Genomic DNA, 25,329 nt, shown 5'->3' with positions numbered 1-25,329 from the left:
ATCTTTTTTAATGTGCTGTTTAGTTTTCAAGTATTTTATTGATACTTTTTGCATTTAGTTTATCATTGAAACTGGTTTATACTTTTATTTTTATTTTATTTTGCTGGTCCTGAGGCTTGAACTCTGGGCTTAGGTGCTATCTCTGAGCTTCTTTTGCTCAAGGCTAGACCTCTGCCACTTGAGCTACAGGGCCACTTCTGGCCTTTTCTGAGTAGTTTAATGGAGATAAGGGCCTCATGGACTTTCCTGCTGGGGCTGGCTTTGAACTGCAATTCTCAGATCTCAGCCTCCTGAGTAGCTAGGATTACAGGCAAGAGCTACCAGTGCCTGGATAATTGTCTGTTGTCATTGTCATTTGGTATCAAGGGAATACTGGCTTAGTGGAATGAGTTTGGTAGAACCCCTTCCCTTTCTATGTTCTAGTAGTTTTTGGAGTATTAGTGTTAATTCTTCTTTAAGGGTCTAACTGACTTAGACAGTGAATCCATCCGGTCTTGGACTTCTTTATTTATTTATTTATTTATTTATTTTGCTGGTCCTGGGGCTTCACCTCTTGCCTGGGCACTGTCCCAGAGCCTCTTATACTCAAAGCTAGCTCTCTACCACTTGTGTAATGTCTAAGATTGAAGTGTTATTTCTCATGCTAGATTAAGTATTATGGCTCAGCAACTAGACATTCACCTATATGTTCAGAGCAGTAGGCCTGACCTCCAGCAGTACTCATTAAAATAACTAGCTAGATAGAGTCTTTTGTAGAAGAGTAGGTAAGTTTTCTGCTTTGAGGCCACTTTCAGAATAGAAGCTTCTGCCAGTGTTTGGTTCTTGGAACAAATCTACCACCTGCTGGACACAAAAGGAGGGGCCAGTGAATGCTTCTATAAAAAATTATACTTTGAGGCCAAGTGCTGGTGACTCATATCCTACCGAGTTAATCAGGAGGCTGAGATCTGAGAATGGTGGTTCAAAGCTAGCACAGGCAGGAAAGTTCATGAGACTCATATCTCCAATTAACCACTAGAGAACTGGAAGTAGCACTGTGGCTCAAATTGGTAGAGTACTAGCCTTGAGCAAAAAAGGCTCAGGGATAGCACTTATATCCTACTTCAAGTCCCATGACTGACTGAACCCTCCCCCAAATTATATATATATATATATATATATATATATATATATATATATGTATATGTTTATGTATTTTATATATGTATGTATATTTTTTGTTGGTCGTGGGGCCTGAACTCTGGTCTTGGGCACTGTCTTTCAGCTCTTTAGCTCAAGGCTTGTGTTCTGCCACTTGAGCCACAATGCCAAACTTCCGTTTTTTTCTGCATATGAGGTACTGAGGAATGGAATCCAGGGCCTCATGCATGCAAGGGCAAGCACTGTACCACTGAGTCAAGTCACCTTCCCAGCTCCAAAATTACATTTTTAATATCTTAATAAGAATTATATTTTTATTATCCTTAAGTTTTCTTTTCATTATTCTCCCCATTCCTCTGAACCCTACCCCTCCCCTCAAATTTGTTTTGTTTTTCTTTTTATTATCCTTAGGTTGTCATACAAAGGAGTTGCAATTTAACAATGTCACCCCTCCGTCCCTAGCCTTTCCCTGTAGGACATACATTGGATTCTTGACTGTCAAAATCAAAATTCAGCAAAATAAAACACCAGGGAGCAGGTATTCAAAAGGAGTAAGTTGGTGTCAAGGGGAAAAGGTAACAAGATAGAAGCTTTTTAAAAGTTATTAATTTAAGAAAGTTATCTTGAGAGCTGCACTGGGCATTGGTGGCTCATGCCTCTAATCCTAGCCATTCAGGAGGCTGAGATATGAGGGTGAAAGTTAAGTCAGCTAGGGCAGGAAAGTCTGTGAGACTTATCTGTAATTAACTGCCTGAAAGCCTGGAGTGTAGCTGTGGCTCAAGTGATACAGCAATAGCCTTGAACAAAAAAGCTCAGACAGTGTGCAGGTCAGGCTTAGATTTCAGGCCCCAGGACTGGCATACTTACAAATATTATTTTTAAGTAATTGCACAAAGGAGTTTTAATTCAACATATAGTTTATAAGTATAGTTCATCTGGGTCAGAGTCACCCCTTAGAAGCTTTTGTTAGATGCAGAGAGCACTGCCATTTGTGGGCTAGGTAGGTTCCCACTTGCACTACAGGATCCCCATTTTGTTTCTCCAAGATAATCAAGAGTCTAAGCCTAAAAGTATGCTTCAACACCTGAATGTGCTTAGACATCTGAATTTGCCAGTGAGTGGGGAGCATACTACCCTGAGTGACAGAATTGCTCTGCTTGCTGGCCTCAATACTTATAGACACCATTTAGAAGTTAATTTCCCTGTGGATGTTTCATGATTCAGAATGTCTTGATTATAAGTCACCCATCCTGTCAGTAACACACTGCAAGATTCAGTTTCCACTGACAGGTTTCAGTTATTATTCTAGGCCCATTCAGCAGTCTGCTTGCTTATATGGAGAAAGGTTGTGGAAGTCACATGACTCAGGGGGTCCTGGCATCAGCTCTGACCTACCAAGGAGTCAACACATAGCTAGGAGGCAGGCCTTTAGAGACTGAACATTAAGCCAGCCCCCAAGCAAGCTGTGCTCCTTATTCTGCTTCAGGTGATGTTACTGACTCAAGCCTTGGGACTGCTTGATAACGATTGCTTGATAGGGACGGCTTACCAGGGAGAGTGAGGCCTTCAGCCACTACCTTCTACATTGTTCCCAGAACTCCTTACTACTTAAACATCTCTGGGAAGAGATTGAGATGTGAGGATCTCAGTTTGAAGCTAGTTGGGGCAGGAAAGTCTTTGAGGTTTTTTTGTTTTGTTTTGTTTTGTTTGTTTGTTTGTTTTGAGTTGTGGTATTTGAAATTAGGACCTGGGCAATGCCTATGAACATTTTTTGCTAAAGGCTAGTGCTCTACCACTTTGAGTCACAGCGCCACTTCTGGCTTTCTGGTGGTTAAAATTAAGAGATAAGAGTCTCATAGGCTTTTTTGCCTAGGCTGGCTTTGAGCCTCAATCCTCAGATCTCAGCCTCTTGAGTAGCTAGGATGACAGACATGAGCCACTGGTGCCTAGCTAGTCTGTGAGATTTTTATCTCCAGTTACCTTCCAAATAGCTGGAAATGGAGCTGTGGCTTAAATGGTAGCCTTCAGTGAAAAAACACAGAGTGTGGGCTGGGAAAGTGGCTCAGTGGTAGAGTGCTTACCTCACATGCTTGAGTCTTTGTCACCTGAGCAGTCATTTCACTGTCTAATCAAACCCTGCATTGGGTCTAAGGGCTTGCAGTAGATGTAGACTTACCTTGTGCCTAGAATTATCCATCTGACACCAGGGATGTCAAATTTACCTTGTGATATGTCTTCAGCTCCCAGGCTTGGAATTATATGCTGCATTTCTTTGTTGCCTATGTTTCTCCATGCTTTTCTACTGTCCAGTCTTCTTGTTATGACCTCTGATGTTTTTAGTCTCTTTCTTCAGTATATAGGCTCTCCTGTGTTACCTGACTCTTCTAATTGAGAGCCAAATAGTGGGTATTTGTAATCTCTTAGTACTGTTTGGAACTACCACTTTATTCAGCTCATTTAGTCATGCTTTTGTTTTACAATGTTTTATTAGCTTCTATTAGTTTTGTACAAAGAGTTTCATTGTGACATGTTTATACATGAATACACTGTATCCCTTACCCCTTATCCCCACTTCTAAGACAATTTTAACAAGTTTCCCTGTTGTATTTTCATATATATGAATAAGCTTTACCAAAATCAATCTCATTTACCTTGTCCATTTACCCACCTCCTCCCATTGGTAGCTCCCAACAGGGCATGTTTTACTTTCCTGTAACTTACTTATTTTTTAGTGTGTATTTATTGCAACAAGGGGTTTCATCATGGTATTCAGAGATGCATATATATGTAAAACATATATAAAACATTAATTTTTATTTTATTTTTTTGAAAATTTAAAACTTTTATTATCTTTAAGAGGTACAAATAAGTTCCCATTCTACAAAACAGTATATGAGTACAAAGTGTCTGACAAGACTGTCACCCAGCTCTCTTAGCCCATCCCTTCTCTTGCTTTTTTAAAATTGAGATTAGGTGATTACATAAATTTCACCTATTACACAGTATTGTGGAATAGTGATACTTAAGAGTCACAAACACACTTTCATTTTCACAAGGCAAATTGTAATTATCATGGTCTATACAGTTTGGGAATTGTATGAGCTTTGACAATACAAGTTATTTTTTCCACATCAGGTGATGTTTACATTTCTTTCCTTTTGCTTAGTTTTGGCTGTTCCCATTTATTCTGTTACTCCTCCTGGCTTCCCTCTGTTGCATGCATATATCTATCATATATGTGGACTAAACCATGGAGTCATTTAGCAATGATATGACAAAATGGGTGGCTGTCCTTTGTTTTCCATATCTTCTTGTATTTTGGCTTTAGCATCCACATATCAGGGAGACCATGTGCTGTTTGTCTCTTTGTTCTTGGCTTACTTTGCTCAAAATAATCTGCTCTAGTTGCATCCATTTCCTTACAAATGCCATTATTTTGTTTTTTCTATTGGCTGCATAATATTGTATATAGATAGCATGATTCTTGGATCCACTCATCTGAGTTTAATTTTTATTTTTATTGTTTTTTTATTGTGATTATGTGATTACACAAATTTTACAAATTTCACAGTATTGTGGGATAGTGATATTTAGTTAAAGTAACAAACACGTTCTAACACAGTCTAACCTTCATGGGGCAAGTTGTTATTTCTTCCACATTGGGTGGTATATACATTTCTTTCCTTTTACTTAGTGTCAGTTGTTCCTTCTTTCCTGCTCATTCGCTCCCTCACATTGCTGCCATTGAGTTGCTTAGTTTGTTTTGATCTATGACCAGTGCAGATGATGGTCCCACTGTTGTATGTTTTCCCGTTTCCCCTCTTTTTCTGTGTCCTCCTCCCAGTTTCCCTCTGATGTGCACATTTATCCCATATATGTAGTCAGCAGCATGGGGTCATTTAGTAATGATTCAACCAGATGAACAGAGGTCCTTTGTTTCTCAAGTCTTGTTTATTTTGTCGTATCTCCTTACATTTTGGATTTAACATCCACTTATCAGGGAGACCATGTGTCATTTGTCTCTTTTCTCTTGGCTTAGCCCACTCAACATGATTTCTTCTAATTCCATCTATTTCCCTGCAAATGCCATTGTTTTGTCCTTTCTAATGGCTATATAATATTCCATTGTATATAGGTACCACAACTTTTGGGTCCATTCATCTCCAGTGGGGCATCTGGGCTGTTTCCATATCCTGGCTATTGTAACAGTGCTGCAATAAACATGGGGGTGCATGTGTCCTTCTATCCTGGTTCCAGGATAGACGCCTAGAAGTAGTATGACTGGGTCATAGGTGAAGTCAATAGTTAGCTTTCTGAGGACCCTCCAGACTGCTTTCCAAAGTGGCTGTTTAAGTGTACATTCCCATCAGCAGTGTAATGGGGTTCTTCTTTCTCTGCATCCCCTCCAGCATTAGTTGTTGGCTGACTTTAGAATGTAGGCCATTCTAACTGGGATAAGGTGGTATCTCAGGGTTGTTTTTATTTGCATTTCCTTTACAACCAGGGATGGTGAACATTTCCTCATGTGTTTCTTTGACATTTTTATCTCTTCTGAGAAGTCTGTCTTTAATTCCCTTGCCCATTTAGTAATTGGTTTGTTGGGTTTGGGAGGGATTAGTTTCTTGAGTTCCCTGTATATACTGGATATTAACCTGTTGTCTGATATATTGCTGGTAAATATTTTTTCCCAATTAGGTGGGGGTCTTTCTAGTTTGGTTGCTATGTCTTTAGCTGTGCAGAAACTTTATTTTAAGGTAGTCCCATTTGTCAAGTCTCTCTCCAATTTGTTGTGACCCTGGAACTCTGTTCAGGAAATTCCTGCCTGTGTCTAGAAGTTCAAATGTCTCTCCTACTCTGTCCTGCAACAGAGTACTCTGTCCATTTTGAGTTGATGTTGGTGCATGGTGATAGGCTGGGGTCCACTTTTAGTTTTCTGCATGTGGCCTCCCAGTTTTCCCAGCACCAGTAGTTGAAGAGGCTGTGTTTCTTCTACTTTATGTCTTTGGCTCCTTTGTCAAATATCAGTTGACTGTAGGCATGTGGTTTTATTTCTGGATCTTCTATTCCATTGGTCTTTGGTCTGTTTTTGTGCCAGTACCAATCTGTCTTTGTTATTATGGCTCTATAGTAGAGTTTGAAGCCCAACATCGAGATCCCTCCCATGTTGTCTTTTTTGCCTAGAATTGTTTTGGCTATCCTAAGTCTTTTGTTGTTCCACATGAATTTTTGGACTCTTTTCTGTATTTCAGTAATTAATGTCATTGGGATTTTAATAGGAATTGCGTTGAATTTGTGTATCAATTTTGGCAGTATGGCCATTTTCACTATATTAAGTCTGCCTATCCAAGAACATGGAAGGTCTTTCCATTTCCTGGTGTCCTCTATCATTTCTTTAAGTTTTTATAGTTTTCATTAAATAGTTCTTTTACATCTTTTGTTAGGTTAATTTCTAAATATATTCTTATTGTAAAAATACTGTACAGAGGAGTTACAATTACATGGGCAAGATAATGAGTACATTTCTTATCAAGCATTGTAGCCTCATCCTTTGTTTCCTCTTCCCATCCCTTCCTCTAAATATATTTTTAAGTTATTGTGAATAGTGTTGTTTCCTTGATTTCCCTTTCTGCTTGTATATTGTTGTTGTACAGAAAGGCAACTGATTTTTGTGGGTTAATTTTGTATCCTGCTACTTTGCTGAAGTGGTTTATAAGTTCTAAGAGTTTGGGGGTGAAGTTTTGGGGATCATGGAGGTATAGTACCATGTCATCTGCAAAAGGGGATAACTTAACTTCTTCCTTCCCTATGTAGATCCCTTTAGTGTCTTTTTCTTGCCTCTCTGGCTAAGGATTCAAGAACAATATTGAAGAGGAGTGGTGAGAGTCGGCAAACTTGCCTTCTTCCTGATTTTAGGAGAATTGGTTGTAGTTTTTCCCCATTAAGTATAATATTTGCTATTGGTCTCTTGTATATGGCTTTATTGTTTTAAGGAATTTTCCTTCTATTCCTATTTTCTCCAGATCTTTTAACATGAATGAATGTATCTTTTCAAAAGCCTTTTATTCATCAATGGAGATAATCATGTGGTTCTTAACTTTGGAGTTTTTGATGTGATGGATTATTTATTGAGTTACATATGTTAAACCATCCCTGCATCTCTGGGATGAAGCCTACTTAGTTGTAATGTATGATTTTTTAAATGTATTTCTGGATTCTGTTGGCTAGATTTTTGTTAAGGATCATTGCATCTGTGCTCACCATAGAGATTGGTCTGTAGTTCTCTTTTTGTTGTTGTTGTTGGGTCTTTGCCTGGTTTGGGGATGAGTGTGATATTGGCATTGTAGGATGAATTTGGGATAGCTCCGAAACCACCTATTTCTATTTCTATTTCTATTTCTCGGAAGAGTCTGAGGAATATGGGTATTAGTTCCTCTTTAAAGGTCTTACAGAATTCTGTAATCCTAGCTACTCAGGAGGCTGATATCTGAGGATCGCAGTTCAAAGCCAGCCCGGGCAGGAAAGACCGTGAGACTCCTATCTCCAATAAACCACCAGAAAACCGGAAGTGGTGCTGTAGCTCAAGTGGTAGAGCACTCGCCTTGAGCTGAAGAGCTGAGGGACAGCAGCCAGGCCCAGAGTTCAAGCCCCACGACCGACAAAAAAAAAAAAAAAAAAAAAAAAAAAGAATTCTCTATTGAATCCATCTGGTACTGGGCTTTTCCTTGTTGGAAGACTTCTGATAGTTTCCTCTATCTCATTGTAAGTTATTGGCTTATTTAATTGATTTATTTCTTCTTGGTCCAGTTTGGGCAATTTGTATTTCTCTAAAAATTTATCCATTTCTGCTAGATTTTCTTTCGTTAGTGAGTATAGTTTCTGGAAATAATTCTTTATAATTGTTTGGATGTCTTGGGTGATTGTTATAATTTTTCCTGTGGCATCCCTGATCTAATTGATTTGGGTTTCCTTTCTTTTTTTTAGTTAATCTTGCCAAAGATCCATCAATTTTATTGATTTAAAAAAAACCCAGCCTTTTGGTTTTTTTTTTAGTCAATTTTATCTATCTCATTGATTTCATCTCTTATTTTGGTTATCTTGCTCAGTCTACTAACTTTAGATGCAATTTTTTCATGCTTTTCTAGCAGTTTTATTTACAACATGAGATTATTTACTTTGTCTCTATTTTCTTGATGTGTGCACTGAGAGTGATAAACTTGCCCCTCAGGACTGCTTTTGCTGTGTCCCAGATTTTTCTTTGTGATATGTATTTATTTTCATTGAATGTAGGAACTTTTTAATTTCTTTAATTTCTTCTGTTTTCCAGATGTTGCTCAGAAGTGTGCTGTTCAATTTCCATGTATTTGAGTAATTTCTACAGTATGCTTTGTTATTGAAAACTAGCTTGATTCCACTGTGGTCGGATAGGATACAGGGGATTGTGTCAATCCCCTTGTATTTGTTTAAATTCCTTGTATGAATTATGGTATGGTCTATTTTGGAGAAAGTTCCACGAGCTGCTGAGAACGCGTACTGTGTCAAACTTGGTAGATGTCAATTAGTTCTGATTGAAATATGGCCTCACTTAATTTGGAGGCTTCGGTTTTGTTTTTTTGTTTTTGTTTTTGTTTTGCTTGTGCCAGTCACAGTGCCTGAAATCTGCATCTGGGCACTGTCCCTCAGCTCTTCAACTCAAGGCTAGTGCTCTACCACTTGAGCCACAGCACAACTTCCAGCTTTTTCTGCTTATGTGGTGCTGAGGAATTGAACCCAGGGCCTCATGCATGGCAAGGCAAGCACTCTACCACTGAGCCACCTTCCCAGACCCAATTTGGTGGCTTCTTTGCCAATCCTCTGGTTGGTAGACCTGTCCTTTGGTGAGAGTGGGGTATTAAAGTCTCCTTGTATTATACTATTTGGATCGATCTATTTTATTCTGTAAGTTTGAGAGTATTTGCTGAGCATATTTGAGTGCACCAATGTTTGGGGAGTATAAGTTGATAAGGTTAAAATCCTCTACTTGGATTGTTCCCTGTATTAATATGTAGTATCCTTCTTTGTCTTTTTGTATTGATTTTAATGAAAAGTTTATTTTGTCTGATATCAGGATAGTTACTCCTGCTTTCTTGCTGGGAGCATTTGCATGGTAGATCTTTCTCTAACCCTTTACTTGGAGTTTGTTCTTATGTTTGGCTGTGAGGTGGGTCTCCTGAAGGCAACAGAGAGATGGGTCTTGTTTTCTGGTGCAAACTGCAGTTCTTTTTCTTTTGATCGATGAATTGAGCCTATTAATGTGTTTCCTGTCAATTTCCTGCAGTCCTAAGTTGTTCTTCTTTCCTTTCCTCCTGTGCTTACTAAGTCAGACTTTTAGTGACATCTGTCTGATGTGGATCCCTGTTCTTGATTGCTTTCTTCAGGTTGTGTCCCCCCTCTTCAGATTCTTTGTAATGCTGGCTTATGGTTTATGAATTCATTTAGTTTTTCTTTACTATTAAAATTTTTAGTTTCTCCATCGAATGTGAATGATGATATACTCAGCATTGCTGAGTATATCAGTCTGGGCTGGCAGTTATTGGTTTTCAGGGCTCAGATCATACCATCCCTGGCCTTTCTTGTATTCAGTGTCTGTCTGGAGAGATCTGCAGTGATTCTGAATTTTTCCCATTATAGTACAGCTTCTTCTTTGTTTTTGCTGCATGCAAGATTATTTATTTATTATTCAGATCTATCATTTTTACTATTTGTGCCTAGAAGTGTTTCTCCTGGGATCCTGTTTGTTACGTGTTCTGTATGCTTCTGTTACACAGGTAAGATGTTCTCTTTTAAGATGGGGGAAATTGATGAAGCTTGCTCTAGGCCCTGGGTTGGCTGAGAGAGTCTGTACCTGGTCTCTGTTCTGTTGGGGGAGAGGCCGACCTTCAGCTGCTAGTCTAACCCACATAGGGCTCTCAGCTGTCTTCTGGAGATCACAGGCAGTTCCTGCCTTTAGCCAAGGACTAAGCAGCTTAGACTGCTCGTGCTTACTCGTGTTCTAGATGTATTCTCCCAGATGCTGGAGTCTGCTCTAAGTTCCTGACTATAATCAGGGACTGTCCAATCCCTGGCCTGGGATATGTAAGTCAGGCACTGGTGAGGTTTGGACTTCAGGTTTTCCTGCCCTGGACACACAGGTCTTTTGCCTTCATGGGCTTGATTCCCAGGGGGTGCAGTTCCCTGTTTTACACCCCACCCTCTTCCGTGAGGCCTATGCTTAGCTTCTGACTTCAATCATGATGGTCGGGTTATGCAGCTCAGGCACCCAATCCCCAGGCTGGCCTTGGCTCCCAGTCCCCTGCCTGGGGCATGTCAGTTGGACCTGTACTTCTGGGTATCCCACAAAGGGTACACAGCCTGGGGTATGCAGTTTGAATTTCTCCTGCTGGCTGCTGTGGTCTATGGGTGCTGTTCCCAGCTTGGACATTTAAATTCCCTTCCAGGGGTGATCTTGATCTAGCCTGGTAGGCTAGATGTGCTCATGGGCTGGTGGGGCATTTGCACACTTCCAAATTTTAGTGGGACCTGTAGTCCAGGTGTTGGGGTGGGGTCTGGGTCAAGTTCTGGGGGTTACCGCCAGCACTGGTCTCCCTTGGGAGGGGGTATACTGTCCCCTGCAGGGGTACTCACCCTGGAGCTAGCTGGGAACTCCAAGCGGTGCTGTGGCAGATCGCTGTTTCTGTGCAATGCAGGTCGCTGGTTGCCACTGTGCTCTGTGTTCAGTTGAGATGCTTGTGGTCTGGGCTGGGTGCTGGTTGCTCTGGTTCATTGTTTCTCCCTGTCTCTGCCTCTGTCAATGCTGTCCAGATCTTGGTGCACAGGCGTTTTTTCTGCTGGCCGCTGGCTGAGGGATGGGAGAGGGGTAATTGTGGAAGTACTGAGCTCTGAGGTTTCTGTCTCTGTGCTCTCTGGGTCAACACCGGGACCTCAGGAGTCTTCTACACTCTTATCCTGTGGTTCTGGGGTTCTCCCCTCGCTGTGAGGCCGAGTGTTTTTGGCAGGATGGGGTGGAGCTGCTCCAGTGAGGGGTGGGCAAAGGGTCTTTGTGCAGGCTCCAAGCTCCGAGGTTTCTCTGTTTGTAATCAGTGGGTCTGGCACCGGCATCCGGGGCATTGTCTGTGCTGGCATTCTGCAGACAACCCCCTGTGGTTCGAGGATCTCAGGCAGCCCCTGCCCGCTGGGCTGGCCATGGTTTGTCGTGTTGCTGTGCAGCCAGCACAGGGAGAAGGGTCTTCATGCCCTTTTCTTCCGAAATTCTTCATTTTCTTTCCTTATTTGTTTCACCTCTTGTTGTTCTTTGGATGTTTGTCTTTTGTGTGTGTGTGGGTCATTGGGTTTGAACTCTGGGCTTGGGTGCCATCCCTGCGCTCTTCAGCTCAAGGCTAGTGCTCTACTGCTTGAGCCACAGCACCATTTCTGGTTTTCTAGTCATTTATTGGAGTCTATAAGATTCTATTGGAGTTTATAAGAGTCTCACGGACTTTCTTGCCTGGGCTGGCTTTGAACCGCAATCCTCAGATCTCAGCCTCCTGAGTAGCTAGGATTATGGGTGTGAGCCACCGGCGCCTGACTGGGTGTTTGTCTTCTTCCTGTTGCTGGTCTCTTGGGGAAATTAAGCATTGGAACTTGAACTCTCTATTTGGTTGGAGAGAGCTGTGGTGTTTCCCTACTGTCCCGTTGCTATCTTGGCCCCCCTCTAACATTAATTTTTAAGAATTTATTTTATCTTCAGATAGTTGTTCATAGGAATTAAAATTTAGCATGTCCACTTATGTCTATAGTACATCCTGATCAAAGTTATCCCTTACATGATTCTCCCCTCCCAACAAACTCTTTCCTCACTGGTCATATAATTTCCCACTTCTTTTTCCACATACATACATTGAGTATTATAACTGTATTCATACCTTGTTTCATTTTCCATTCATCCAAACCCTCCTAAGTCCCTCTCTCATTCAAAACATATATGTGCTTCCTGATACTCATTTTATAAACGATTAATTGTTCAAAGGGTTTGCACCATGTAGTTTCATTCTTTGATCAACTTGATCATTCACACACACACACACACACACACACACACACACACACACACACACACATGCTTATACACCTGTGTGTGTTTACATGGGAGTTTGAGTCTAAGATCCACACATGTTGCACCTGGCGTACTTTGCTTAATATGTTTTTTTTCCAGATACATTCATCCATTTCCCTGAAAATGACATAATTTTATTCTTACCAATGGTTGAATAAAATTCCATTCCACATTTTCTTGATCCGTTCATTTGTTGTAGGATATCAGGACTTTCTGTAACTTGGCTACTGCGAAGGGTGCTGCAATGAATGTAGATGTGCAGTTGTCTTTATTGTGTCCTGTCTTGCAATCTTTTGGATAAAGGTACAGAAGTTATTTCACTGGGTCATAGAGAACTAATTTTAGTTTTTTGAGAACTCTCCATTTTGATTTGTACCAATTTACCTTTAAAGGTTCATTTTTCTCACATGTTCACCAGCATTTGTTGTTGTTTTTATTCTTGATGATGGTCTAACTGACTGGAATTAGATGGAATCTAGCAGTTATTGCTGTTTCCGTTTTGTAGCTTGTTCATATAGCTCATATGCTCAGATCTGCTCATATGGTTTATGTGTTTTTGACTCAATTTAGGTAAGTTTATCTTGAAATGTATCCATTCCTACTATGTTTTCTTTTTTTCTCTTTAAATTTAATTTTTCTTGGTCGGTCATGAGTCTTGAACACTAGGCCTGGGCACTTACCCTCAGCTCTTCAGTTCAAGGCTTGTGCTCTACCATTTGAGCCAAAGCACCACTTCTGGCTTTTTCTGCTTATGTGGTACTGAGGAATTGAACCCAGGGCTTCATCCATGCAAGACAAACACTCTGCCACTGAGCCACCTTCCCAGCCCTCTACTATGTTTTCCACTTTATTTGAAGAAAAGTTTTTTTTTTGGTTAGTTGTAAATATTTTAATTATAAATAGTCAAAGTTCTTCTCAAAACAAACCACAGAATGCAAAAAGTCTCTTATCATCCATCCTTAACTTGCTCCTTTTGTCTTGTTCATATTCTATATTAGGCTTATTGTCTGGCACCAACTAATAATGAAAAAGTTCTTGTGAACTTCATGATGCATATTGATGGTAAAATACTTACATTTGTTTTCTTCTTTTTTTTTAAATTTTATTTTATTTTATTTCAGAACATACTGTACAGAGGGGCTACAATTACATGGGCAGGATAATGCATACATTTCTTACCAAGCATTGCAGCCTCCTCCTTTGTTTACCCTTCACCTCCCTTCCCAGCCTCCCCCCTCCCCCCACCCAATTATACCCCCCTCCCCCCCCCACACCGACATTGTAAAGCTGGTTTTGACATGACATTTTGTACTTCTCATTGTTGCAACAGGTCCGCCAGAATCCTTAAACGACTTGTTTGTCCCCATCTCCTCCACATGTTATACTGACATCAAATATAGTGAAAGCGGGGGTTACACTGTGGGGGAGGGACATACAAAGCAACAAAGAAATAATCTTATAAATGCGTTAGAAACACATGCATGAAAGAAACGAAAACATAAAATTACATATTTAAGGGTTCATTTTCCTAACATCACATTATCTGACCTTTTCCTCTTGACTCATACCTATACTAGATATTGCAAATAAGGGAAACCATGGGACCTATGCTTCTTTGGGCCTGGCTTACTTCACTTAATATAATTTTTTCCAAACCTTTCCATTTCCTAACAAATGGGGAAATGTCATTCTTTCTGATGGAGGCATAGAATTCCATTGTGTATATATACCACATTTTCTTGATCCATTCATCTACTGAGGGGCAACTGGGTTGGTTCCATATCTTAGCTATGGTAAATAATGCTGCAATAAACATAGTTGTGCTGGTAGCTTTAGTGTGGTCTTGTTTGTAAACATTTGGGTAAATGCCCAAAAGTGGGATTGCTGGATCATAGGGGAGATCTATGTGAAGTCTTTTGAGGAACCTCCATACTGCTTTCCAAAGTGGTTGAACAAGTTTACATTCCCACCAACAATGAAGTAAGGTTCCTTTCTGTCCACATCCCCTCCAGCATATGTTGTTGTTAGAGTTCTTGATTTTTGCTGTTCTAACTGGAGTGAGGTGATATCTCATTGAAGAAAAGTTTTTGAATTATTAAAAAATAATCTTTTGGATTTCAGTTGTATTTATCGTCATATCCCCATTTTCATATTTGATTTTGTTTATTTGAATCATTACTTTCTTCCTTTTGGTCAGATTGGCTTAGGTTTATCAATTCTATTTATCTTTTCAAAGAACCAACTTCAGTTTTATCCATTTTTATGTAGTTTTGCCAATATCTATTTTATTAATTGCTGTGCTGATTTTTATTACTTGGCTCCTTTGGCAGGTTTTGAGTTTAGCTTATTTTTTAAAGGTGTTCGAGGTTTAAGTTTTTAACTATAGTTTGAGATCTCTCTTCTTTGATGATGTGTGCACTAATAGTATGAATTTCCCTCTTAGAATTGCCTTTGAAGTCTATTTTGTTAGATGTAGTATGGCTATTCCTGCCTGCTTTCAGGGTTCATTTACTTGGAAGATCCTTTATCATCTTTTAATCCTAAGCCTAAATTTTTGCTAGTAAGATGATTTTTACTAGGTAACCAATGATTTAGTCTTCATTTTTCAATTTTTTGTTCTCTATATATTTTTTATTGTAAAAATGCTGTACAGAGGAATTACAGTTACATGAGTAGGGTAATGAGTACATTTCCTATGGAGCATTGTTTAATGCCAATATTGGGGCTTGAACTCAGGTTCTTGCCCAGCTTTTCTTATGCTCATGGTTGGTGTTGTACTTTGTGAACCACACTTATAGTTCAGATATTTTTGTATCTTAATTGGAGATGGAGTCTTGCAGACTTTTCTTCCCAGGCTGGCTTCAAACAACAGCCCTTAGATCTCAGAATCTTGGGTAGTTAACATTACAGGTATGAGCCACTGGCACCAGGAAAGGCCAACATTTTTAAAATTGAAGACTTGAAACCATTAACATTCAATATCAATAGTGAAAGTTATATAATATTCATGCTTATTTCTTTATTTAATTGTGTGCTGGTCTTAGGGCTTGAACTCAATGTCTGAGTGCTGTCCTTGAGTTTTTGCTAACACTGTGACACTTGAGCTATAATTCCACTTCTGTCATTTTGCTGGTCAATTGGAGATAAGAGTTTCACAGACTTTCTTGCTCAGGCTGGCTTTGAACTGTAATTCTCAGATCTCAGCTTCCTGAGCAGCTAGAATTATAGGCATGAGCCATTGGCACTGAGCTCTTTATTTTTGGCTGTATTTGTGTTTGAACTTAAAACTCTCTTGCTTGTTCAGCTTAATTGGTTGGCTGACACTGTAGTACTTGAGTTCTGCTTAAATTCTGTTGTTTTTTATTTTGGGAATAAAGTGTCATGGATTGCACAGGCTGGTTTTTAAATGTGATCCTCTGAATCTTAGCCACTGAGTAGCTAATGATGCTTGACGTTGTCATTCTTTTATGCTTCTTTCCTATTCCTTCTATACTATTTCCTGTTCCACTATACTAAAGAAATTTGTTTTTCCTGTGTTTTCTTGCTTTCAAGTATCTCCTGTGGGCAGGATTCCATTAAGTACCTTTTTCAATACGGATTTAGTAGTTATCAGTTCCTTTAGTTTCTTTTTTTTTTTTTTTTTTTAATCGTGGAAGGTGTTTGTTTCTTCTGCAATTGTGAAAGAGACTACACTGGGTGGAGAATATCTTTTTATGTCACAGAAGTGAGGGATAAAGGGACATTAAATAAAGAAGAAAGGATACCCAATAGTTGAGTGGTTTATTGACTTGGTCCACACTAAAAGTGTCTAAAACATATGCCTATCCTCATTCAGTTATATTTAAAGATGGACATAGGTACTAACAGGTGCTGTGTGTGGCTATGAAACATGGTATTCTTTCCATTGAATCAGAGGTGTCCAGTGGCAGGGAATAAGAAACCTGGTGGAGAAAGCTTGAGGTAATGCTGTCAGACTGTCGTTATATAAGTTAGTTGAAGTCTGTTCAGAATTGCTCACTATCGCTGTGTTTGGAATGAGAGATAATGTCTGGGACAATTTGAAGTGATATACAAGAAGTATCTGATACAATTCTAAGGAAAAGAATACTTATGTCAAGAATGGTTCGGTGCTGCCGGATACTGGTGGTTCATACCTATCATCCTAGCTACTCAGGAGGCTGAAATCTCAGGATTGCTTTTCAAAGCCAGCCTGTACAGGAAAGGCTGTGAAACTTATCTCCAATAAACCACCAGAAAACTGGAAGTGGCATTGTGGCTCAAGTGCAGAGCACTAGTCTTGAGCTGAAGAGCCGAGGGACAGTATTCAGGCCCAGAGTTCAAACCCTATGACAGACAAAAAAAGAAGAAGAAAAAAGAAAAGAAAAGAAAAATAAGAATGGTTCAGTGCTTCAGTTCTACTGGAAGTTGAGAATGCCAGTGGTTCTTTATGTTGATGAACCCTCAAGCAAGGGGATACCATACCATTCCATATCATATCATACATACCATACTATACTGTACCATACCATATCATACTAGCTGAGGTAATTCAATTCCAGTTAACAATGGAAAGCTGCCTTTCATTACCCAATGAGGAAAGAAATGGTTGATATCCAGGAGGTTGTTTTTCTTTTTTGTTTTGTTTTGGTATCACTAGGTAAAGTTAATGGAAAACTATTATAACATCCCTTCACCCAAAAGACAATACCACTGAACAGTCAGATTCTCCCAAAATGAATATTGAATCTACCTTAAGTGATAAGGGATTATAGAACAAGGTGTTACAAATACCAGGATCACTTGCAGGATCAGGAAAAGCTGGCACTGAGAGGTTATCTGACATCATGAGACTGGGATGATTGTGGTGGTGGGTGCTTACTAGGCTTTTTGCTTTTTTGTTTTCTTTTTTGTCAGTTGTGGGGCTTGAATTCAAGGCCTAGTTGCTGTCCCTGAGCTCTTTTGCTCAAGGCTATTGTGCAATCATTTTCTCAACTTTCTATTAAGGATTTTTAGAGAGTGAAGTGGATATAAGCAATTTAGTGGGATGAAAATCTGTATTCCTTTTTTTTTTTTTATTTTAGCCCAAGGAAGAATTGATCAAGACCAGGGAGAATCTTTTTCTCTTATCCTAGTCTTTTCTCTCTATATCTGCATATTATTGGCTCCTTGTAAGCTGCATATTTATTTCTCCCCTGGGGTATTTTTTCATGGAGAATTGGGTTGTAGAGAAAGATTCTGCTACCATTGAAATATTTTCAAAATACATGTTTTCCATGGTGGTAGTCTACTCAAAGACCACTGATGGATTCTTGTCCACAGTATAAAATTGAAACATATACTTCTAAGATAGTTTAGAATCATCACAGTTCAGTCCTTGCTTATTTATCCACCCATTTGTCTTCATCTCTCGAAGGGTAGGATGCACTGACATAGGATTCCTGTCCATTGTGCAAATGGCTAATGAGTAATTATCCATCCACAAGCTTCTCTCCACCATTCTCCTAAAATATAGTCAGGTGTGATCAGACACTGTAATAAGTCACCCTGAAATAATTTCCCCTACAGGGTCCTAGGTAATTATTTTGTTTTCAATGAGTTCCTTTGGGATCTAAACTCCTCTGAGATACAGAGCCCCTGATACCAGGGAGAAGAAGTAGGATGAGATACACAAGTGTGGGTGGTGACATGGGAGATGACTACAGAAGCTGTTACTTCATATGCCCATAATGGATAAAAGGGAGAAAGATACTCGATCACTGAGGAGTTACTCTCAGACATTGTGGGTAAGTTGTTAAGAGGGAGAGTCAGCTAGTGCTTAACTGTCCTTCCAAACTGAGCGTCTTGGTTTCCTAAGTTGGATGATGCTTTCTGAAGGATTATGTTTCACATTATGATATTCATCTTCTCTAACTCTGTCTCCCAAGATTTTTGTACCTAGTATAAATATTCTGATTAATGTTTACTACTTGTAATTGTTTTACAAATTATAACATTCATTAATATTACTGTGCAGTGTATTCTCATAAAATTACATCACTGCCAAATTATGTCATTTCTGTGAGGAAGGCATTTTGAACAGAGGTTCTTAATCTTTGCTTATTATTCAATTATTCAAGAGGCTTTAAAAAACCTCAGAGAGACTCTATCAAGACATTTCAATCACATTTACTGAGGGGCAGAACAAAAATTAAAAAACTTATTAACTTAATCATACTATCCCAAGCATAATTAAGTTTGTCCAAAATCAGATTTACTTTAACAAATTCGGCATTTAACAAAGTAACCACGTGTTTTATATGTAAATTAAATTTCTAGAAGCTGTGTCTTTTGTGATTCTTATATGCAGTTCAGTAAAAATCATGAGAAGCACCATTATGGGAGCCCTGAAACTCAGGTGCTGATTAGTGACATCACTTGCAAGTGAAGTCTCTGTGCTTGTGATTCTGACAGAGTCTTGAGGCCAGAGATAGGTGCCACTCCTGTCCAGGGAAGATACGTTCTAAGATATCATGCATATAAAATTTCATTGATGCTTTTTCCAACTGTCCACTAGAATGTTATGCCCAAATATAAAAACTACTATTGCAGCTAGCTTAAACAGCAAGGTGATATCTACTAAGGGAAACTTCTCAAATGCTTTATTATTCCTGTTTTGCTCTGTTTTATTTGATAGTACAGGGGTTTGAACTCAGGGCCTTATGTTTTTGCTCAGCTTGCTCATCCACACTAGGCCCATGCTTTTACTTGGCTCTTTCTAGCTAATTAGATTTAATTTTAATGTGGTCATATATACCAGAGTATCTGATTATCTTTCTGGAATAAGGAGTAGTGTTAATATTTTCCATAGGTCTGAAGTTATAAGCAAAAATTATGTACCAAAATGTCAAAAACAGTGGTATATGGTTCAAACTAGTGAGTCTTTCTGAGGGACTTAGTGAGTGCAATACTTGTAACTTAAATGATTTTGCAACCTTGAAAGTCTTAATCTGGAGAACAACCAGAAAATATTTGTGAAACAATGATTGGTCATCCAGACACCTGCTTGATAGTCACCCTTTTTTATTATAAAAGCAGACATGCCCTTGATAATTGAAGTCAGTTAACCAGTGATCAGGATGCTGTGGGAACATTGAAGCAAGTTTTGTTTCTGTTTTTTTTATATATATTTTTTTATTTTTTTTGTCTAGGTAGATAAGGAAGGGTTAGCTGAGGAAGTCACATGTAATGTATTTGAAGGATAACAGAATTAGCCAGGTGAAGTAAGAGCAGAAGGAAGATTGGATTAGGCAAAAATAACAGGAAATGTGAAAGGTTGGAGTCAGGAAATATTGACATAAATTGAACACTGCTGCAAAAGAGATGTGAATTATTTTGAGGCTAGATAAGACCGTGAAGGTAGCCAAGGAAACAGTTATGTCTTTGTTTTTTGTGTCCTTATTTTTTTTACCTGAAGAACAATGAATATTATTAAACTTTCTCCAGAATAATACTGATGTGATTTTTATCTCAGACTGCTGTGCTGTGGGATTAAAGCAAGGTAAACATGGAAGTAGGGAGATGGGTAGTCTGTCCAAATCATCCGTATAGATATGATGCCAGCCTGTTCCATATTATAGCAGTTCCTTTGAACATGAGTTTTAAGTGAGATTTATTAAAGATTGTCCTGATATATCCTTTGAGAGATTATTTCAAACAGTTGGTAATAGGGTACTAAAGGTAATAGTAAAGTTAACCCATGAGGTTTAAACAATAACTGTTGCTATGGGAATAGAAAAGCTTTTAAGGGCTCTCTATATCTAATGAATTATAAAGTAATATTTGGAGTATGTAGTACAAAAGCCTTGTAAACAGTGATTTATAAGATATTGTTAAGAAATAATTCAATGCCAAGTGTCAGGAGGCTGACATTTAGGATTGTGGATCAAAGCCAGCCCAGGCAGGAAAGCCCATGAGATTCTTACCAAAAAGCTGGACATGGAGCTGTGGCTCAAGTGGTAGAGAACAAAATGCAGTTGAGAATGAATGGCAATAGATGCATCAGAAGAATTGCTGTGATCATACAGGGTTAATACACAAGAGTGTTTTAGAAGGGAGGGAAGAGTCAGTATTACTTCTAAAGAGAAGAAAATAAATCTGACATTTGATGTGGCATATTTCTGATTACAGAAGATGACTTTTTTCAGGTGGGTGAGATCCAATATTGCAGAATACCTAGCAAACCATATATTATGGATGTTTACTTTTACTTTGATTTTTAAAGGACTTCAGTATTTTCTCCTAGAGATATTAGAAACAGAGCATGACAAAGAGTAATCAAACCAGCATCTCAGCATTCATCCTCCTGGGCCTGCCCATCCAGTCCGAGCACCGATACCTGTTCTATGCCCTGCTCCTGACCATGTACCTTACCACAGTCCTAGGCAATCTTCTGATCATCATTCTCATTCAATTGGATTCCCATCTACACACGCCCATGTACTATTTTCTCAGTAATTTGTCCTTGTCTGACCTCTGCTTTTCTTCTGTGACCATTCCTAAACTGTTACAGAACATGCAGAGCCAAGTGCCATCCATCCCCTATGCAGATTGCCTGACTCAAATGTACTTCTTTTTGTTTTTTGGAGATCTTGAGAGCTTTCTCCTTGTGACCATGGCCTATGACCGATATGCAGCTATCTGTTTTCCTTTGCACTATACCAGTATCATGAGCCCCAAGCTGTGCTTATGTCTGATAGTGCTGTGCTGGGTCCTGACCACATTCCATGCCATGTTGCACACTTTACTCATGGCCAGATTGTCATTTTGTGAGGACAACATGATACTCCACTTTTTCTGTGATATGTCTGCTCTTCTAAAGCTGGCCTGCTCAGACACTTATGTCAATGAGTTGGTAATATTGATCACAGGAAGTATCATTCTATTCATTCCATTTGTACTCATTATTGTGTCCTATGCGCGAATTGTCTCCTCAATTCTCAAGGTTCCTTCTGCTCAAGGTGTCTTTAAAGCCTTCTCCACCTGTGGCTCTCATCTGTCTGTGGTATCATTGTTCTATGGGACGGTCATTAGTCTCTATTTATGTCCATCAGCTAACAGTTCTGCTGTGAAGGAGATGGTCATGGCTTTGATGTACACAGTGGTGACTCCAATGCTGAACCCCTTCATCTACAGCTTGAGGAATAGAGACATCAAAGGGGCTCTTGGAAGAGTCATTTGTAAGAGGAAAATCTCATTCTGGCTGTGATAGTAACTCGGGGATTATTACCTAATTGCAAGAAATATTTGAAAATTATTTTAGACAAGTTTTTCTCAGCAGGGATGCTTTTCTTCAAATAAAACTGTGTAATTGTCCAGTAATATGGAGTTGTGCATCTGATGTAGGCAGAGGTTTCCAGTGACATATCAGAAGTTTTCTTATTTATTAATATAAAATTACTCTGATGAGGTATAATGTGGAGTATTTTAATTGTAACTTCTGTGTCTGGATATTAAAGTACTAGCTTAATCATGTATTTTAAAAACCCAACTGTTTTAAATTGTACTCTGCTCTTTTATGCCAGCACTAAGGTCCCAACATGTCTCTTGTTCCTTATTCTAAACTAGAATTTTTATTGTTGAATAAAAATTCTGTATTTAGGTCTTTAAATACAACTGTTCACATGTCTCATAACTTATATTATTAATCTTCTTTTTATCTCTACTGTGTCTTTATACTTGATTTGTATTTAAAATATAACTCTTTGTTGTATAGTTTAGGTTGTATTTACTATATTATGTAGTTTAGTTAGTGTCTACTTGGGATTTATTTCATATAACGGTCCCAACAGTTACTCCCTCAAAGATGGGGAAGAAAGAGTTTTCTTATCAGCTTCACTTTTTATATCTCTGTCCATTTTTGATATTTCAGAACTCGTCAATAAACTTTATATTTGTGATCTTATTTTATACTCATGATAATTCCATAAATTGTATCATCATATCAACCTTTCTCCCTTCCTTTCTTCTGTTCCCTTCCTTTTCTCTCTTTCTCTCTCCATCTCTCTCCCTCTTCACAGCTTCTACAAACCATCCTGCCTTTTGTTTTCATTCCTACAGAAAACCTACAGAAGTTTGTGCAATGATCCCATTTACTTTTAATTAAAATTGTGATTTTTTTTTTACATATAAACTACTACAAATTCTCATCTTTTTTTTTCTTGTGGTGCTGGGTTTTAAGTTTGAACCTCAGGGTGTGGGTGCTGTCCCTGAGCATTTTCACTCAAGGTTAGCATTCTACCATTTAGACTCCAGCTCTACTTCTGGCTCATTCTGGTGGTTAACTGGAGATCAAGAGTCTCTTGGACTTCCATGCATGGGCTGGCTTCAAGTCACAATCCTCAGATCTCAGCTTTTTGAATAGTTAGGATTACAAATGTGAGTCACCAGTGCCAGGTTCTTACCTTGTTTTTGAATAGACCTTATAAAGTAGTCTCTCATCTAGCCAGTCTTTTCCAGGGAAAAGTCTTTCCATCTTAGAAAAGTTCAGAACTATAAATATACCATTAACAAGTCTAATCTTTTAGTCTGTATAAATGCTTAGAACCAAGAGCTTAGTGTACTCGACTGCAATATCATTTGAAGGTATACTTTTCTTTGATATTTTCGCATTTATTAAACTTCACTGTGTAAAATTCCTTTGAGTGTCTGCCCTATAATTCTTTCTTTTCTTCTTCTTATCAGTAGTGGGGCTTGAACTCAGAGCCTGTGCACTGTCCTTAAGCTCTTTTGTTCAAGGCTAGTACTCTGCCACTTTAAGCCACAGCTCCACTTTAGGTTTTTGAGTGGTTAATTGGAGATAACAGTCTCACAAGAACTTTTCTGCTAAGGCTGGCTTTAAACCATTATCCTCAGATCTCAGCCTCCTGAGTAGCTAGGATTATAATTGTGAACCACTGGTGCCCAGCTAATTCTTTCTTTAGAAAGACCAAGAATGCACTGGATCCCACTGTTGTTACTTGACACTGGTAACAGCATTGTAAAGGTTTCCAATCAAGACAATTTATGACAACATTTTTTGTTCTAAGTGCTTACATTTAAATGATTTTATTCTTTCTTTATATGACATGAACACCCACATAAGTATAATCTGTATCTTTTCTATTTACCACCTTTTACTATCATTTCCTAGTGGATGTTTTCTTGATACTTTGTGACAAGCACAACTTGAAGCTTATTATTTATCTATACTTTTTTCTTTTTTTAGTACTTGTCCTGGGGCTTGACCTCAGGTGTGGGCACTACCCTTGAGCTTCTTTTTGCTCAAGACTAACACTCTACCATTTGAGCCACAGCTTTACTTCTGGCTTTTTTGTTGATTATTTGAAGATAAAAGTCTCATGGACTTTCCTAGCTGGACTGGCTTTGAATCACAGTCCTCAGAGTTCAGTATCTGGAATTACAAACATGAGTGACTTAATTTCTTAATTCACATTACCTTCCATGTAGTTAGACATGCATATGCATGTCTCTGTATGTATGTATATAAATGGATTATTTTTCAGGCATTTTTTTGTTTAATTGAATATTATGGTTTCTGACTTACTTAAATATTTTCCCTGTTTTGCTAAAGGTACATTATATAAAGAAAATACTAAAGGTCCAGAGAGCAGAGGCAGATTTCTTTTTTAAAAATTTGTTCTATTTTTAATAGCATATATTAATGGTACAAAGGGATTTCCCTATGATATTTCTCTGTGTGCACATAATGTATCCCCCTTATCCCTCCCATGTATCCTTCCTATCCCTTTCTTGGAACATTTTCAACAAATTTCATGGTTCAATTTTCATACATGTATATAAAAATACAACAAAGATGCCTGCACAACCATGTTCACCACAGTACAATTTACAATAGTCAAGTTATGGAAACAATCCAGATGCCTCACAGTGAATGAATGAATTTTAAAAAGTGATATTAACAGTGGAATTTTATGTAGTCACCAGGAAGAGTGAAATATCATTTACAGGGAAGTGAATAAATCTGGAAAATATACTGAACAAGGTAAGCCAGGCCCAGAAAGATAAAGGGTGCATTTTTTCTCTCATATGTAAATACATATAGACATATGTTTATATATATGGTCAGAGTATAGTATATGCAGAAGTGAAATTCCAAGGAGTAAACCTTTCAAACAATTAACAGGTAGGTTAGCAAAATGAGTATCAGGAAGCTGAATGAGATACTAAGACACTGGCCTGTAGGAGAGGAATGGATGAATGAAGAGAGGAGACATGCACTGCAAGAATGCTTAATGTATGTATGTGATAAAGAAGTGGGAAATTTGAAATGAGTCTCTGGTGAGGGAACAGATCGGGTGAAGGAGAGTAACGCAAGGGAGAACCATCAAGAAACAGCATACACTTTGATGAGCACATTTAATTGTAGTTTCCTTGTAGAACCTTTTGAAGTTTAGAAAATATGAAAAGTACAGAGGTAGGGTGTCTCATTATAACCAAAATGTTTTAATTTGCATTACTTCAATGGCCTACAATGTCATGTATATATCATGTGTTTATTAGCCAATTGTGCTTCTTTATTATGTGCTGGGACTTGAACTCAGGGCCTCACTCTCTCCCTTGGCTTTTCCCCTCAAGGCTGACACTCTACCATTTGAATCACAACTCTATTTTTAGGTTTTGCAGGTTAGTTGAAGATAAAGAAACTCTTGGATTTGTTTGTCTGGGCTGGCTTCAAACTATTATTCTCGGATCCCAACCTCTTGAATAACTAGGATTACAGGTGTGAGCTACTGGCACCTGGCAAAAGATCCAGACACAGAAAAGTTAGTGACATGCTCTAGTACTGGGCCTTAAATTGAAGGCCTCATGCTTTTGCTTTGTGCATCTTCTTTTGATAACTGCAACTTTTCATTTGTGTATTGGGAAGTTTATATTAAGGTTTGAAACTCTTTATATATTCTGGATAGTAATCCTTTATCTAATGACTAACTGGCAAAGATTTTCTTCCATTCTGTAGGTTTTCTATTGATTCTGAAAATTGTTTCTTTTGGTCTGCAATTTTT

The 25,329-nt window shown here is 38.5% G+C and overlaps 1 protein-coding gene across 1 annotated transcript; it reads left to right on the top strand.

Moving 5' to 3' along the window:
• The first annotated feature begins 20,567 nt into the window (after window positions 1–20,567).
• LOC138813188 (olfactory receptor 1-like) lies at window positions 20,568–21,512 on the top strand. The gene has a single exon (XM_070001400.1). It carries the CDS (start codon window positions 20,568–20,570, stop codon window positions 21,510–21,512), a length of 945 nt encoding a protein of 314 aa, XP_069857501.1.
• The last annotated feature ends 3,817 nt before the right edge of the window (window positions 21,513–25,329 follow it).

Source organism: Dipodomys merriami, unplaced genomic scaffold, assembly GCF_024711535.1.
Source record: "Dipodomys merriami isolate MVZ:Mamm:240054 unplaced genomic scaffold, mDipMer1.0.p SCAF_59, whole genome shotgun sequence".
NCBI lineage: Eukaryota > Metazoa > Chordata > Mammalia > Rodentia > Heteromyidae > Dipodomys > Dipodomys merriami.
This window is presented reverse-complemented; position numbering and strand designations above follow the sequence as displayed.

Bases quoted from the DNA above. Each gene is read 5' to 3' on its own strand.
- LOC138813188 (XM_070001400.1), top strand. From the start codon at position 20,568: ATGACAAAGAGTAATCAAACCAGCATCTCAGCATTCATCCTCCTGGGC.